Below are 18,683 nucleotides of genomic sequence, written 5' to 3' on the forward strand. Positions count from 1 at the left end.
CGGTGCTGCTGCCTCCCTCTTCCCCTCCCTGATTCCCACTCCCCACTCTGCTGGGAGCCCTGAGGGGGATGGGCCACGAGGCCAGCATGGGTGCAAATAAAAGATGACCGGGTACCTCCTTGAGCACGGCTGACCCCAGATGAATGTTCAGTGTTTCACAATACGTGCTCTTAACAGAGCCTGTTGTTAGCGTTCCTTTAATAAGATAAAGCAAAACCAGGCCGGGGACACCAGCAGATGAATTTAATAGATGTGAATCCATGAGCTACCTCCTGTGTGAGACAGTGCTAAAACAGCCTTTCTCTACTTGAGACTTGGGCTTACCCAAAGAGCCGTCCCAGCTCCGGAGGCGAGGTGAGAGGTCACCCACTAAGACAGTAGCACCCACACTGAAGTTCAGCCTTGTGTGTAATTGGTTCCGAATCTCCTCCTGGCGTCTGGCTGGTGCTCGCCCCATCGTCTCGCTCACCCTCCCAAGGAAAAGTAGGGCAGGGAGCTGGCTGTGCGCCCTGTCCAGGTTTTCCTGGGTGAAAGATCACTTGGAGATGACACAGCTGAGTAGTCAGCCTGAAATCCTGGTTGGTATTTTATTAATTTTGCACCAAGATAAATCCTGAAATTCTGACAAACTCCATGACAGGTGAAATTCCTTCTTGCAGCATCTGCTCAGCAAGAGGCTGCTCATTTCGTTCTGTTCCGAGGCAGGCAACAGGAGGGCAGCTTTCTAATCAGCCCTCAAAGGACCCCCAGCCGCCCCAGAGTCTCCGGCTGATTGAATAACTCCTGGGCCTCTTCCCCTAGGCCTCCATCAGCGGGGGTCCTGTGGAAAGCAATCTCCTGCAGACTGGCACTGAAGAGAGCTTTAAACCACCATTTTCTGCTCTCCAGAGGAGCCTAGAGTACTAAAAGATAGATGGACTGCAGATATTTTATGAGAAACTGTCAGAAGAAGAGCAGAGTAAATGTTTTTTTTCTTCTTCTTCTCCGAGTCACACACTACATCACTGTTGAATTTCTCCCAGAATCTTTTACATTTAAAGGAAGAAATTAATTGGTTGCTAACCTTTCACCGCCCCCTCCCTTCTTCCTCGTTGTCTTCCTCTCCCTTTTTTTTTTTTCTTAAATATTCACACAGAGGCCCTTTGCTTAACCACAGTTGCAGAAAATCAGTACCATTTGCAATGAAATATTTATAATGACAGAATGAAAAATTGGATTCATTTTCTGGACTGTAGCCGAACAGTCTGCAACTTTGTGTGGTATTGTTAGGCCTTCCCCCCCTCTTCCTCCCTTTCATTGGAAGCTTGTTCGAAAACAGGACACATGGACGTTTACCTATGCTTTGGAGGGAGGCCTACCAAAACACAGAACCCGTTTCTGGGCTTTTTTTTAAGGGAGAGAAGAGCTTATTTTCGTCTGTGCTGCCACGTGGGGGGCACCTGGGCTGTGGCCCATAAAAAGGTAGAGAGGATGTGAACCCGGTCAAAAGAAAGAGTGTTGGCTCTGCGGGGAGGAGCTGGGACAAGTTTACAGAGAAGGCAGGAGCCGGTCTGGCCCGCACTCTCTGCACACTGAGCTGAGTACAGACAGCAGCCACAGGCCCTGGAGGCTCGGGCAGATGTATTTGAGAAGCGGGAAGGCAGGACAGAGGGGTGCCAATAGATACTGAAATACCCGACCTCACCTTCTCTTTCCCCCTTACCGTTTGCTGCCATGGGCTTGCTTCCCACGTGATCCCACATTCAGGGCTGCCTTCTTTCTAACCAGGGTTGACGACTGCATTTTTTTTTCCCCCCAGAGATGAAAGACAAAAGGATTTTGCTAGGACAGTCCAGCGGGCTTGTATTTCAAACAAGCCCGCCTCACCCGGGCAGGGCCACCACAATGCATCCATTCTTCTTCCTCGACTTGATTGGATTTGCAGCAAGATGCCTGCGAAGTACATTCCAGGCTCCCAAATAAGTTTTCACTTACTACTGCACAGCCAGGCCCGGAGAGCTGGTCCTCTTCTCCTCCCTCCTTTGTGGGAGCCTGACGGGGTATTCACCTCCATTCTCGGGACCCCTGCTCAGGCTCTTAGGCCGGCCCTCCAACTTAACCTTTCATCTGTTCCCTGGGTCTAAATAGTTGGCGTTGTTTTCTTTAGGTTTTTTTTTTTTTTCTTTCCCCCAAAGTGAGAACAGTTCTAGCAGATTTCAGCATGAATACAGGCCAGTCCAACTCAAATCTGCGGGTTTCGCTCACTGAATTTGCATCCTGCATTGCCGACTCCACAAGATCAATAATCCATATTTTAGTGTATAATAAAAGCTGCCTGTAATTGAATTAGCTCATTCATTCCATCTGATTAGCCCTGTTTTATTCATGGAGAGGAAAAATAATACAAACGTACCTTCTCCAACCTATTGCATGATGTGAATGTAAAAGAGCCCTCAGCACTGTAAAACACATTTATAAAGATGATGGAGTGTTAATTTCAGTATTTGTTTATCCTAGGAATAGGAATAATGTGAGACACATCACGCTGCACTTTTGTGGTGATAACTTTAATGTTCACATCTACTGGGTCAATCTGTCTTCTAGTCAGCCTGGCATGAATAGCCTATAATAGGTCTCTCTTCTGACCAAAACCAAGAACACTCCTCAGTTCTGAAGGACAGCTGGGATAAACAGTCTCTGGTACTTGCCCTTGGAGAGATCCACCTTAAGAGATTTCACCCGGAGGTCATTACCTCTTATCCATCCATGGATTACCATTTGCAAGCCTTTTGATTGCTTACTATCTTCTCTTTGAAGCAAAATCTTAGCACATGTTTGAACCTGGGTGATGAGAAACACTGAACAGAAAAGTTGTTCCTCATTATTGAGACCCCGGGCTCTCAAGACATAGCCCAGCTTGTGTGTGACATGTACTTGCTCAGAGGTTTTGAGTTTTTACACAGGCTTCTAGGTTCGTCTTTTCATTGCCTCCCCTGAAAAAATGATTTGGAGAAGGATGCTGACAGTTCAGCACGAAATGGTGTGTGTTCTGACACAAAGTGCATTGTAGCTTAGGAATCTAGCCTGAAGTTATTTTCTGTAGCATTTCTTTGATTCAGGGGAGAAAAAGAGTTTTCCATAAAAGTGTATGTTTTAGGATGTGACAATAACTGTTCTCTGTGGTCGTGCATGAATTCATCAAAATGTTTCCACTTATCCATTATTAGTACTGGCTTTCTGGAGGACCGAGGGTAAGGGGGAAAAAATGTTTGGGCATTAGTTTTTCAACAACTTAGGTTAGTCTGAAATATATTCCCAAGTAAATGGGAACTGTAATCATGGCAGGTTGAGAATCAATCTTTTCTGCAGATCAGGAAAGGAGCAGTGAATAGCATTCATTTAGGTACTGCCAGATGTATTTCTGCAAGGGGCGTGTCTTGCCAAGCACTTTGGGTGATTTTAAGTGTTATTAAGCAGGCTTACGGGCCCTCAGGACAGAAGTAAAGGACCCCGGGGGCAGAAATTCCTGGTGGAGGAACATTCCAGGGCAAACGCATCCTCAGAAAGAGAAGCGCCCAAATGCAGACAGGATTTGAAAAGCTAACAACTCTGGGAATATTTCTCTTCCTCTTGTCCAGCTCTTTCTATGTTGTGGCTGGTTTGCATTTGTGTTTGAAGTGCCAGGCGGTTTAATGAAGTTATTCTTTTATAAATTTTGCAACACTGAACCAAGCATGAGGGCTTTAAATTAGAATAAGTGCCACTTCTGTGTGGCAGGTTCCTTTGAGGACTGATTAGAATGAGGCCTCCCGCCGCCCGGTCCTTTCTGCACGGGAGCCTTGGTGCACGGGCTTGTTTACAGCTCACCTTTGAATTTGCACAAGCGTGCACTGTGCCTGCAGCCTGGCCCTCTGATAGTGGAAGCTGCCTTCCTTCCAGGATCATGTTAAATACTTCACTTTAAGGAGTTATTTTTTTAATTATATTGCTTCATTGTAATGAATTAAAATGAATGTGGAGTAGCAAATTATATAAGGATGTGAGGGTTATAGATTACTCTCACCATAGCTACAGCACATCTTTGTGTGGGGGAATTAAGGGGCTGTCTTTCTAGAAGCTATGTGCACCGTGAGGGGTGAGGAAACTGTTCCACAGAGACCAAGAAGCAGTGTCAGAAAAGATGCCCAGGAAATGGAAAGAGAATGGGAGTGTAATCTGTGGGTTTATGAAGCAAATACAGGCTCTTTTGGACAGAGAGTAGGGGTAGGGTATAGTTCTGCCATTTGAAGAGCTGAAAGATTCTGGAACAAGAAGAGATGAGGGGCAAAAGGGAATCCACGGATATCTACGACCACAAAGTTCCATGTAGGATGAGAGATGCCCTGTTCCTGATGTCCTCTCTCCCTGCCTGGGCTCACTGGCCAATAAGCAGGGATGATTTCAGAGGAGGAGGAGACAGGGGATTTGAAACTTTCTCCAGTACACAAAAACATTTAGGGAAAGGGGAAAGGAAAGGGAATATGCAAAATTAAAAAAAAAACACACCAAACTTGAGTGCAGAATTATTTATCCTTTCTTCAAAGGAGGATTTTTTTTTTAATTTAAACTGAGATATCCAAATAGAATTTGGCTTGTGAAATATTTGTATTTTGAAAGGATTTTCTTAGAATTTAAAACAAAGCCTACTTGGGGCTCCTTCTAATTGCATTCTCCAGGCTGGAATATGAGCCCTTGGGGACCCAAAGATCAAAGGCAAACATGAGGAGTTTCACCTGTAGAACCCAGGCATGCATGTAACTCCTGGCTCCATGGCACATGCTCATGCCAACATCCAGTGTAGGCATGGGTATGTACATCGACACATATGCACACACACTTATCCTTCTGAAGCTTAATTGTGGAAATTATTGGACTTCCCTGGTGGCTCAGACTGTAAAGAATATGCCTGCAATGCAAGAGACCCGGGTTCAATCCCTGGGTCAGGAAGATCCCTTGGAGAAGGGCATGGCAACCCACTCTAGTATTCTTACCTGGAGAATTCCATGGACAAGGGAGCCTGGCAGGCTACAGTCCATGGGGGTTGTGGAGTTGGACACAACTGAGCTACTCATACACACACACACACACACACACAGAAATCAGTACATTGTCCTCTCCTAGTTCTATTCTTTGTATGTGTATTTACTACAGCACATGCCCTAGTAGACAAGTATTTGGTGGCTTATGATGAGGAAAGATTGTTTTCTGTTATTCTTCATGATTTATAAAATGTTGACTTACTCTCACTGGGAGTTTACCTCCTAGACAGTGTGGCAGTGTTTTTAATAATAAGAAATAACACAAGGAAGTAGCATTTCTTTTGCTTTTTGTCCAAGTTCAAGACACTGTTTTTCATAATTATTGGGAATTGGTTGAAGGGAATCCTTGTCCATATCAAGTGGAAAAGCAGGAAGAGCTCTTGCTTCCTCCTCCTTCCTACAAAGGTTACCCTTTGAATATAAATTACTATGCCTTGTGCTTCTCCCATTCTAATCAGATGACCTTTTGCGTCTGGTGGACCAGAGTTTAAATCCTAAGCCTGCCAGTCAGTTTTTAAATCAATGCCCTGTTCCAACAGCTTCCAGGTACATAACTTTCAATGGATTTCAAAAACAGGAATGAAATAAGCAATGCGGGTGGAAACTTGCCGCTGACGGTCAAATAGCCCAACCTGACTGCAAGGTCTTGGGCCAAGTAGTGTGATGGTGGGTCATTTCACTAACTGAACGCTTTACCAGAAAACTTCTGTGATTCAAAAATCTAAGAGAAAAGGGAGGAGCAGGAAATATGTAACATTTGCAAGAGGACATTGCTGAGCAATTATCAATTTAAGCTCCGATTCTTTGCTGCTAATTACTATAGGAAGCTGTTGAATATTTAACAGAAATTTGTTTAATTGTGTTTGACTTGGTGGGGGGCTGGGGTGGAGTGGGGTGGGGGCACAGAAGGGGGTGCAGTGAATGTAACTTGAGCATCCTGAGTCAGCTGTGTGCACCCAGAAGCCAGGCAGAGAGGAAATTTGTATTCGCGCAAGATGAACACATTTCAGTGTCAGCCAAGCCTTCTTTTTCCTTCCTTCCACAGATTTATTTATCTTTAAGGTATCTAAAATTAGAGCACGAAGAAGGGGCACTGTTCATGGATGTAAAATTGGAAGGAGGTCATTCTTAACCTTGTTTACAGATGTTCTAGTTTAGAAAGCGCCAGTGTGATAAATTAAACATTACAGGGGGAAAAAAATTAAAGCTTAGCAACAACTGGCACATGGACACATCTGTCTGTGAAGCACTGACTTAATCCCTGAATATCTTATTAGACTGTATTGCCTATCAAAGCCTTCTGTCTCACAATACACTGGGATCCTGCAGTTCTAGAATCTGAGCAGAATCTTTAAGCTCTGGACTCTCATTTTTGCTGGCTTTCTACAGTTAGATTTAAATTTTCTGTTGGCTCCATGCATGTAAACAGGTCGCTCAACCCATTGTTCTCTTTTAAAAATAAACTGTACTTTTAATGTATCTCCCAGTTGCCCTTTGCTCTTTTTAGCCTTTTCTTCCAATTCGGCACCTTATTATTTTTTTTTTTTTTTTCTCAATGTAGTAGATAGGTTACACTCCTCTCAGTTCTTTCAAAAAGGGAACTTTCAAGCTTGTCTTATATGCAAAACAGATAGGAGTCAGCTAGCCACTGAAATCTCACTACCATTTTTAAGTGAGAAGTGAGAAACAAAACTGTTACCAAGTTAACGCTGGGCATGTATGACTTGTCAGCAGCATTTGTCTCTCTTTGAAGCTGGTGGACCACGGTGGCTTGTTTTATTTCTTTGAAATATTTACTTGTCAAAATACTAGACATTGGTCTATATTAGCAATGTGGTCATGGCATTCTTTTAAAAATGCAACTTACTTATGCTTTTGAAGACTCACATTGGACTCAGGCTAGACTACTTTGGCTTCCTTGGTGGCTTAGATGGTAAAGAATCTGCTCATAATGCAGGAGACTTGGTTTTGATCCCTGGGTCAGGAAGATGCTCTAGAGAAGGAAATGGCAACCCACTCCAGTATTCTTGCCTGGGCAATCCCATGGGCAGAGGAGCCTGGCAGACTAAAGTTCGTGGGGTTGCAGAGAGTTGGACACAACTGAGCAACTAACACTTTAACTCTTCAGGCTACTTTAGGTGGGTATTCTTGAGATGATGTTCACCACCATTGGCTTTCCCAGCACACCTAGTGAAAATAAGCTCTGTTTGAAGTGACCTCCATCTCCCTGCCCAGCCAGATAGATCTCCAGCCCCCCAGGGATCAGTCACCCCCAACTCCGTGACTCTCAGCCTGGCTCCTGTTTGCCTTCCCCCTGGAGCCTGTCTCTGTCTTCTAACCTCCTCTTCCTCATCATCACTCTAGCACCAGGCAAGCGTGACTTCTCCAAGAACTAAGCTCAGGAGGTGAGGTGCCCTTTCTCTATGATCCATGGTACCTGGTCCTCCTGTCCCTGGTGAGCGCCCTAATGGTGAGCATCTGTCTGGGCTCCACAGTCAGCCCAGCCCAGGGATTAGAACATGGGAACTGGTACCACTCACCAGTTGCTTCTTCGCAGAAGCCAGTTCAGCCATGGAGTAGCTATAAGACCCTGAAAGTTGGCTTCAAGTCTCTGGGACTTGATTTCATCATTTATGAAATGGGATGTTGGAACAGATGCTGCTAGAAACCATTTCTTTAGTTCTGTGAGGCATCACTTACATCGCTAACTCCTGCTATTGAATCTCGACCAGCAAATGAGGGATGGTGGCTCTGCAGTTGTTCAGAGTAGGGAGTTGTTTTCATACCTTAAATATTAATTTCCACAGCTTAATGTTTTGGTCCTTTTATACTTCATTATATTGTTAATATTTCTAAAACAGCATTGATTGTCACATATTCCACCTTTGTTCACTGATGGTACATGGAAAGTCTTAGTAAATTGCTGAATAAGTGGATATTTTTAGAGAAATGATTATTCATACAAGCAATGCCACTTATTATATATTTCAAACAATCCTTTTCACGATCTCTCTACCATATTTTTATTTTATTTTGTTGTTGTTGTTCAGTCACTAAGTCATGTCCAACTCTTTGTGACCCCGTGAACTGCAGCACACCAAGCTTCCCTGTCCTTCACTATCTCCCAGACTTTGCTCAAACTCATGTCCATTCAGTCAGTGATGCTAGCCAATCATCTCATCCTCTGTCGTCCCCTTCTCTTTCTGCCATCCATCTTTCCCAGCATCAAGATCTTTTCCAGTGAGTCAGCTTTTCACATCAGGTGGCCCAAGTATTGGAGCTTCAGCTTTAGCATCAGTCCTCCCAGTGAATATTCAGTGTTGATTTTATGGCTGTGTCAGGTCTTAATTGTGGCATGCGTTATCTTCACTGCGGTGCACAGGCTTCACTCTGCTTGTGGCGTGTAGGCTGCACAAGTTGCTCCCTGGCATGTGATATCTTAGTTCCCTAACCAAGGATCAAACCCATACATCCAGCATTGAAAGGCAGATTCTTAACCACTGGTCCACGAGGGAAATCCCTGAACATATTTTTTAAATGTCATGCAGTATAGTTCCATATGGTATATATGTGTCTCTTTTGCTGTCCTTTTTTTTTTTTTAATTTGATGGGGAACAGATGCCACTGAGACTGAAGACTAGCTTGTGTCCTCAAGCAGGCATGGCAAGTTCAGTATGTTTTCAAAATACTGCAGACAGTGGTCCTCAGCTGTGGGTGATTTTTTTTCCTCCAGGGGATATGGCAAGGTCTAGAGGTTTCTGAATCTTTGCGACCCCATGGACTGTAGCCCACCAGACTCTGTCCATGGAATTCTCCAGGCAAGAATACTGGAGTGAGTAGCCATTACCTTCTGCAGGGGATCTTCCAGACCCAGGAATCAAACCTGGGTCTCCCGCAATGCAGGCAGATTCTTTACCATTTAAAGCACCAGGGAGAACATTTCTGGCTGTCATGACTGGAAAGGTGCAACCGGCATGTTGTAGATGAAAGCCAGGGATGCTGCTAACATCCTAGAGTGCAGAGGAGCCAAGATTTGTCCCTCCCAACAAGCCACTACTGCTAAGGTTGGGAAACCTGGTCTCCCTGGCCTTCCATTTAATTTGTAGGAATCTCCCTCTAGAACAAAGCAACTGAATGACGAATTTTTGTATAATGACTAAGAAACTGCTTACTGAATTGTCTTTTGGGTTTCTTTGGATGAGACAGAAGAACTTTCTACTACAAATAGATGATCAAGAAGGCTTCTGAACATAAACTCATAAACGTGCCAGTGTCCGCCTGCTTCAGAGTTATCTCAGGCCAACCTTTTCCAGGCTTTTTTAGCATGAATGTCCAAAGGAAAAATACACACAAAAAAGAAAAATGTCCTTCAGTGAGGTTTATTAGAATGTGAAATTGTTTCCTCTGGGAGGTGTGATGGAAATTTCATTGCTAAGACCATTAAAAACTAGCCCAGAGTGTAAACTTCGTAGAACAAATTTTGTCCAGCAAGGGGACAAATTCAATAACCTAATAGTCCTTTTCTGTCTTTAATATCGTGTATTTTTCTGATCACTTCTGATGATGCCATTTCACCTTTTGCTTTAATATAGCTTAGTGTCACCCAGAAGATGCTTTGCAATGTCAGGCCAAGCCCATGCAAACTGTTAAATGTCAAAAGAAAATGCATCAGTGTCTCTCTAAGTTCATGGTGATGACATTACCATATGAAAAAATAAAGAGGGAAATTCTGTCAGTGCAAACATGATCATAAATGCAACATTCATGGCATTAAAGAGAGAGGAAAAGCATATCATGACAGACAGTTTGGGAAATTCCATTGCTGTTTATCAAAATACAAGAGCAGACTTGATTTTAGTAAATTCTACCAAAGTGAAAACTGTGAGTCAGCCACCCCCAGTCATGAAAATCTATTTTATGAATATAGTTTTTACTTTGGGAAACATTATATATTTGTCTTTTAAAGAATATTCATGAAAAGTATGTTGTTGTTATTGTTTATTTGCTAAGTCGTGTCCGACTCTGTTTGCAACCCCATGGACTGTAGCCTGCCAGGCTCCTCTGTCCATGGGATTTCTCAGGCAAGAGTACTGGAATGGGTTGCTATTTCCTTCTCTAGGGGATCTTCCCAACCCAGGAATCAAACCAGCAACTCCTGAACTGGCAGGCAAGTTCTTTACCACTGAGCCACCAAAATGTATCTCACCAAAATGCACATGCCCATGTATAGGTTCCTGATCTTTACCAGGTAGGGACCATGAAAACACAATTACCCCAGATTTCCCCAGCTAAAAAGTAATATAATTTGTGGACAAGAGAAACCTTGGTATGGTGAAACGGAGTCTAATTGGTATTGTGGATGATTTGGGTGATTTTTTAGAACATTCTAATGGTACTTACAGAGCTGAAGTCATTCACTTTTAATTAATTTAAAACTATGAGTCCTTTTTGTAATTGTGTGGACTTTGAAAATGTTAATTTATCGCCTTCACAAATCCCGTTAACCTTATCAAGATGTTTAAAGGCTGCTCTTCGCCATTGTATTTTTTCTCTAACCAGTGAGGGGAGATCGCCCAACATCTTCTCTCCATGAGCTGGCTACACTCTTAAAACTGTTTTACTAGCAAACAAAGTTGGGAATGGAAAAAAGAGAGAGGGTGGAAATGTAAAAATCTTGATTAGAAAGTATAATTTAATAGAACATGTATCGAACCAAATGTATTGATTAATGTAGAAGATATAGTACTTATATTGATTCAAACCAGAGATTTAGTACTAAAAGCTCTGAGCCAAAAAGCTGTTGCAGATTGCTACAAAAGTCAGTTTAATGCTGTCCTTGAGAGTGCCTTCACAAAGAATTTCTTCTAATGTTTGAGGACTAGGTAGAATGCGGTATATGTCAGTTTGATCCCGGAGGGTTTTATTTTGTACTCTAATAGCTGTTACGAGCCTACATTATATCCAAGGAGTAATTTTCCTTAGGGGTGCCCAGCTCGCTTTGTGTCAATATTCTAGCATTTTAAGTCACGTACAGTATATGCTTCTGGGAACAGGGAAGGAGCCAGCCAGACTCATAATGGTCTGCATTCATTAATAAAGGCAGAGGCTTCTGTCCCTCCATCGCCCACTACAGGGAGGCTTCTTTGGCCTTCAGGGACCCGAGCAGACACATTTAAAGAAAGCTTTATTTTGAGTGGGCAGGAGATGAAATGTAGGACTCGCAGGCATTTCCGAAGTCAGCTATATGCCCGAGCACAGGGGTGACCTTAATGGGTCAAAGAAGAATGCAGGTCAAAAGACTTATTATCCAGCCTGTTGGAAACCAATTGCTTTTGTTTAAAAAAAAATAAAAAATAAAGCAGTAGTGCTTAAAGGTGGATAATAATGTAGAATTCTGTTTGCAGCCTGTAACTGCACGACTGTGTTTGTGTCCTGGGATATGCTTCTAGAAAAATAAGAGCATACAGACTATGATAGTGTTTACAGATAAAGGTCCAACCTGGTGATAAAAGGAAGGGTAATATAATTAGTTAATCAGCAATGATTGATTACGGATGTTTGCGTTCTTCAACTAAAGAAAAAACAACATGCTGCCTTGGTGCTGTCACCATCTGTTGAAAGAAACAGCTACATTTAATCTTTCTATTTCTTTTATTTCTTCCCGCCTTGCATTGTTGCAAAGCCACAATTGCCTCCTATTTCCTCTGGTTAGAAAACATCTCATTTAAATTGAGTACAACTCCAGTTTAAATTTGGGATTCTAATGGCGTGGTGAATTAGTGGAAAGCTTGTTATTTTTTTTTTTTTCATTCCTTTTTAAAATGGCTCTTTTTCTTAGTTTTAAAAGCTTGTCAGAATTTGAGACAAAGGGCTATAAATAGACAAGTCACAGTAAAAATGATTAACATCTTTGAATCAACAGATCTCACAAAACTTCCATTCAGACATAGTTTTTATTTTTATGACTATTGCTACTTAATATTTTGTTGATGCCAACAGAAGGCTACAAAGCACAGACTACGAGACATCATCTCTGCCAAAATACTGGCCAGGCAAGGGTGATCCATGAGCACCACTTTTGGGGTGGGGACTTAATTTTTCCACCCTGGGAAGGTAGACGGCCCCTGGTTTTCCTCTGGAGCTTAACTTCATCATTGTTATAGGTGCAGATATTCAAATTCACATCAAGATCTCAGACAAATGGGATAGTTTGGCCAAGGTGAATAGTTACAGGGGATCGTGGGTTTTTATTTTTATTTAAAAATATTTTGCTTGGATTGTATTTTAAATAGGATTAAACCGTTTGACCAGTAAATGTGGTTAGCTCTCAGAGAGAGAGAGGCTGAATTAATCATGTGTTAGCGTGCCAAGCCCAAAATGAGAATTCCAGTCTTGTAAAATGAAAGGCATCTCATATTTTAAAAAGAAATTCATAGTGCTAGAAGGGAATTTTTAAGGTCCTCATCTGTTTTTTAGCTTTCTAAGTTTAATTTCAGGTTTTAGAGGAGAAAAAGAACAAATTCCTTCCAAATGGGGCCCTTTACAGTAAAGAGAGTGGGGTTTTTTGGTGTTCTTTTTGTTTTAAACCTGGCTATTAAGGTATCATACGTAGATGGATTGTCTTTAAAGCTTTAAGGTGTGTTGTGAATTTAATTTTTTTTAACACAAACCCCTCTCGTGTAAAACAACTGTTCATAACTGGGATTAATGGTTTGCAATTTTCAGTTACTTAGACATGGGGTCTCCAAGAGATGGCTTTTTGCAGAGTAGAATATGGCTCTCTGTGGGATTACAGAACTTTTCTTCTCTTCCTACTTCCTTTTCTGTCATCACCCCTCCCTACCGGCGTCGATGCTGCACTGATGTTCTCCTCGATTATGTAAAACACTTTCCCTTCATTGGAACAGATATTTTTTCTCATAACCTGTCATTGCATTAAAGTACTTTGGGGACTGTGAATTGCTGTGTAAAATTGGTGAGATTACCCACTGCTTTGTTCTAGTGTAGTGGTTTCCTCCAGACCTAAAGAGCAGAAAACTCTTACAAGAGAAGGCGACTTGAGGATGGCCCAGCAGCATTTTCTCTGCTCTGCTTGTCCCCGTTCCTGTTCTTGCTGCGGGGGTTCACGGCGGGCTCTGTGGTGTGGCTGGCCTGGCAAGGACCACCAAGCACCAGGCACCTGCCCTCTCCTTGGGCTTAGCACTTCTCTGGTCTCTGTTTCATCTTTCCCACTCACTTCTTGTCTCCCTTTCTGAAAAACTTTGTCTGTGATTTTAAAAACACACCCAATTAGGCAGAGGGCTCCCAAGAAGCAACTTCTTGTTTCTCTTACGGGTGGATCTTCAGTGAAGTCTGGAGATGAACACGCTGTCTTTCTCTCCAACCCCTAATCACCAACCTGTGCAGCTCAGACACCCATTCCTTCCTCCAGAAAATGAAATCAGGTCATTCATATTTTCAGTGACTCAAAGTACTGTATGGGGGAGGGGAAGTCACATCTCAGGGATCCTCCAAGGTGGCGAGGACAAACCCTTGAGGACTGGATCAGAATCACCTGAGTTTTTTGTTTGTTTTGTTTTCCATGCAAATATGCCACATTTCCTGGCTTCCCAGGTGGCGCAGTGGTAAAGAATACGCCTGCCAATGCCGGAGACCTAAGAGACCCGGTTTCTGTCCCTGGGTTGGAAAGATTCCCTGGAGAAGGACATGGCAACCCATTCCAGTATTTTTGCCTGGGAAATTCCATGGACAGAGGAGCCCGGTGGGCTACAGTCCATGAGGTTGCAAAGAGTCAGACACGACTGAACACACACACCCATTTCTCACCTTGAGAATCACTGACAGTGGTGGATGCCATGCCTAGGGATGGGAGTTGGGGGTGGGGAACCCTGTTCTCCCCTTCAGCCAATTTGTAAGAAAAAAGAGAAAGACTGACAATGAATGACCTCAGTGGTATGCAGGTATCTCCCCACCGAGAGAACTTTCTGCCGTCACCATATTTCATGCCAGATTTCCCATTTAGACGTTATTTATATTGCAGCTCCTTATTTTTGTTGAAGCTTGCATTTCACAAGCCCTACCCTTGTCCTTCTCTCCGATGATTTATATTCTTCTCTCTTAATATGCAAAGCATAAATCCTTTATAGTAGCAACTTCAATCTGTTGCAATAAGTGATTCATATGTAGTTGTTCATTTCTTTGCACCTCTGAAGAGACGTGTATAGCTTTGGTTTAGGATGAAAGCATCCAAGAAACAACTGTTGCCAACTATTGTGGCCAATTTGTGTTAGATTTCAGTTTTGCAGTTTCTCAGTATAGATAGATAGAACACTGGAGAGATTGTAATATAGCTTCCTTCATTAACCTCCAAAATTCAATTGAGTGTGGAATGTCTGTAGTAAGCACTCCATTGTTTAACATTTTTTTAGTTATTTGGCTGCACCCGAGTCTTAGTTGTGGTATGCGGAATCACTAATTGCAGCATGAGGGATCTAGTTCCCTGACCAGGGATCGAGCCCTGGACCCCCTGCATTGGGACTGCTACTGAACTGCCGGGGACATTGCTAAATATCTTTAAATAATGTTGTTAAAATTTTTTTTTTTACTTTGATTTTCAAAATCACACATCCTCCTGTCAAAGTTCTACCATTTAGATAGCTACTGTCTCAGCTTCTTGTACTTATTTTCTTAATTTTTTAAATTAAAACTTTGTGTAAGATCAGTCTTGACTGTGAGATATCAAAATGTATGAGAAAGTTTAGACAGATCATTTTGAGTAATTGAATGTTTTCATTGTTTATAACCTCTTTGATCATAATTATGTTGATATTTAGGGGGATAGCAATGTTTTCTTAGTCTCATCAGTTTTTTTTATTATCCTTTATGTCTACTTTTGGAGAAAAATAGTTTGTAGAACTATTTATTTAGAATCAATACAAAGGAAAAAAAAAGTGAAAGTGACGCTATGGATGGTAACCTGCCAGACTCCTCTGTCCATGGAGTTCTGCCTGTGATACAGGAGAACCAGGTTTGATCCCCAGGTCAGGAAGATCCCTTGGAGAAGGGAATGGCTAGTGTTCTTGCCTGGAGAATTTGATGGAACGAGGAGCCTGGCAGGCTATAGTCCATGGGGTTGCAAAGCGTCACACATGACTAAGCGATTAACACTTCATTTTTACTTTTTTCCTTTGTATTGATTCTAAATATATACTTCTGAAAATTATTTTTCTCCAATAGGCAGACATAAAGGATCATCAAAACACCAGTGAGACTAAGAAACATTACTAGCCCCTTAAGTATCAATGTAATTATGACCAAAGGAGTTATAAACAATAAAAACATTCAAAGTGCATTGTCTAAATTTTCTCATACATTTTGCTATCTCAGAGTCAAGCCCAATCTTACAGAATTTTTTTTACTACCCTTTATGTCTGCCTATTGGAGAAAAATAATTTGCACAAATATTTATTTAGAATCAATGCAAAGGAAAAAAAAAGAGTTGGCATAAAACTGGTCTGCTCCTGTATGTATTTTAAGGCTAATATCATTAAAAGAAGAATAAAAAAATCCAGCTCATCTTTCACTAAATTAATAAAAATGGTATGTTTTAAATAAAGGTGAGTGAAATAAAGTCCTCATTATTTGTTGTCCATTTTCTTATAAACCAGACTTAGTTTGAAATAGGGAACAGAAGACCTGGGTCATCTTCACAAGACCCCTGTCTCCCTCACTGGTGCTGTAAGCCCCAGCTGGGCAACGCAAAGCAGCCAAGCCTCTGGCCTTTCACCCTCTACTCACTGGGCAGGCGTTTGGCTAGTTTCCTGGGGAAATGAAAAGATGACAAAGATCTCAAAGACAAAGACCTCTGCTGAAAATTTTCCATAGCTCCTCCTTACCCACAAGACCAAGTCTGAACTCCTTAGCCAGGTACAGAAGGCTCTTCAGAATCTGGCCCCAAACTTCTCTCTACCTTCATTTCTCATCCACACTCTTGGTTCTGGACACTCAAGAAGATTCCAGCCAATCTGAATGAGCTGCAGGTCCACAAACCTACTTTGTGTGTTCTTGCTTCGTTGCCTTTACCCACGAGTGTCTTTGGCCTGGAGCACCCGCCCTGCATCCCAAATGCCTCTTTGTGTTTCCAGCCTCAACTAAAATGTCCTAAGCTAGGTCCAATGCCTTCCCCAAAGGCCAGGCCAGGTTAGGTGTGCGTGATATTCCTGTGGTCATTTCTAATATACTCCCACCAGGTGGCTTTTTCATTATGTGCCTATGTGACTTTCTTGAGTCCATGAGCACTCTGAAGATGTGAAGGTGTGGACCATCCTTCTCCTTCCAGTGGCCCTTGCCTAGCTGGCCATTCATTTGGCCGGATCCTCTTTGCCAAGTGCTGCGATGCTGGGGCCTGTGGCTGGTGGTGATGCAAGTGTTCAAGAGCTGCTTGTGAAGGAATGAATAAGTGGATGAAGACCAGAATTACGGACACAGGGAGAGAGCCAGAACTGCAGATAACCAGAAGACAAGACCTCAGCTGCATATGATATAAGCAGTCGGAGACAGGGGAAGTGGTCTTAGATGGGATGAGCGTGGAAGTGGTCATACTTGGGGACAGATCTCAAGATTCTGATAGGGTGGGGGGAGGGGGTTGACGGTGAGAGGTGGGAAAACTGCTCAGGGAAGGCGCAGGTGGGGTCATCTCCAAATTCATTCATTTGCTCTGAATGAACGTCCTTTGGGTCTGTGAGCATCCCCCATGCAGGCCACAGGTCCAGGTCCAGAGCCCGCCCACCCAGTGTTCCCCCTCTGGACCTGGCTTGTGGTTATAAGTTGCCCGAAAGCCCAGTTTCCCGCTCACAGTTTGGAACCAGGATGTTGACTCAGGAAGGGGACGTGCTGTGTGGATGAAGGGGACAGCACCAAAGTACAACAAGGACTGCGCCTCCTGGGGACTGGAGGGGGGCTGGTTTCAGGCTGCTGGGATCTGCTTCTGTACCAGGTGGGGACCCAACCCCGAGCCCACCCCCAGGAGAAGAGCTGGAGATGTTTCCTGCCCCGTTTGTCAGGTGTCGGCCAGGCAACTCTTTTCCATAAAATCTATATTTAGGGATGGATAGGCTGTCTGTTGTTAAGATGTTCTAAGCATGAGTAGAACAAAAGCATCTGTAATCAACGGAAATAATGCACAGATAAATGCAACTGTTAAAATAGTGTTACCCTGGTGTTTGAAAAGAGGCGTATGCTGATAAGAAGAGATGGTGGAAGGTGAGGGGGGTCTTCTGGGGAGTGAAGCAGAGTCAGAGAAAGGGAAGACCCCCCTGGCCCCACCCCACCCCTCCCTCCTGGCTCTCACTGGGGGTGGGGAGAAGCCAGGCACCCCCAACCCCGAGGCCCCATTCTTCCAGACCCAGAAACAGTTTTCAGGTCATTGTAAATCAATGAGCATTTATAGATACTTGGTTTGATGAGAATATGATCACTTAAGGTTTTTCTCTCCCCACACCCCCGTTTTCTTTCTCATTACAGAACCATACGATGACCCAACACAGCAGTTAGTGCAAGCACCGTCTCTCAAGGAGAATGACTTTTGTGGCACAAAAAGGGAACATGTTTTACTCTTTGCACGAAACTTTCATTGTTAATGTATATTATTCAGAAACATTGTATTGTACCATAAAACTTGTATTATCAAAACTGTTGGATGTTCATGTGTTTGAACTTTTGAGCACCGGATAGACCCCCTGTATATAAAGTGTCTCACATGTATTATGTCGTCTGATACTAAAATGGTCTTATAAAGACGAGTGGACTTGGGCCCTATTCAGGCAAGATTTAAAAAAAAAAAGAATGTGAGCAAAATGGCTTAAGAGAAAGGATTTTCAAGGAAGACAGATTAAAACAACCCGGTTACACGTGAGACTATATTTGGACTTCCTTTTCTTAACACTTAAGCCTAGAATTTCTCTTTTTTGGTATATCAACGGTTAAACCCAAGACTATTTTTTATTGCTGAAGATTCTTGCAAAAAACCATGAAGAGATGTTCTCACAGAACCCCACAGCTGGGTAAGGCCCGTATATATATTTGTAAGCCTTGCAATGTGACAGGTAGCATCACTATGTATGCAATAGTTGTTATGTAGACTGTCAAAGAATTTTTTTTTCCTGGATACATTTTGAAGCTTTGAGTGTTCAAGGTTTTCCTTAATGATTTCACACAGCCAAATTCTTGAATCAGTTGAACTAACCTGTATGTTACTGTTATTAATGTTTACTCTGCGGTCTGAACCTGGAGATTACTGGAATTGTTTTCCAAGAGGAAATAAATTCAGTTTACCATTAGGTATGAGTGTATGTGTGTGTTTTCTTTTTCTAGTTATGTTGCCATTAAAAAAAAAATCTAATTGCACCCCTGGAAATGAGTTCTGCTCTTGAGAATATCCCAGGCACAACCTCAATCATATTTAACCTTTCCACACTAGGCCAAAAGCACCTAGGAGGAGATTCATCACATGGCACAGAGAAGGCATCAGACCTAAAGTACTCATTCCTCTCACAGATCCTAGTAGGTCACATTGTACTGGAGGATTTTGACATCACAGATGGATGTGATGGCTGTTTTCTGCATAAT

At 42.7% G+C, this 18,683-nt stretch overlaps 1 protein-coding gene across 7 annotated transcripts in view; it reads left to right on the top strand.

The window, feature by feature from the left end:
* The window catches only part of ZNF521 (zinc finger protein 521), a 311,483-nt gene extending 293,089 nt beyond the window's left edge, over nucleotides 1–18,394 (top strand). For all 7 annotated transcript variants that reach the window (XM_086372915.1, XM_086372918.1, XM_086372921.1 and 4 more), the window contains one exon: nucleotides 17,580–18,394. In XM_086372915.1, the coding sequence (XP_086229041.1) occupies nucleotides 17,580–17,609 (30 nt within the window). In that variant the 3' untranslated portion in view covers nucleotides 17,610–18,394. The remainder of the gene's footprint in view (nucleotides 1–17,579) is intronic.
* Nucleotides 18,395–18,683: the final 289 nt, after the last annotated feature.

Source organism: Bos grunniens, chromosome 24, assembly GCF_055505025.1.
Source record: "Bos grunniens cultivar Pamir isolate PY7600 chromosome 24, Bosgru_T2T1.0, whole genome shotgun sequence".
Classification (NCBI taxonomy): domain Eukaryota; kingdom Metazoa; phylum Chordata; class Mammalia; order Artiodactyla; family Bovidae; genus Bos; species Bos grunniens.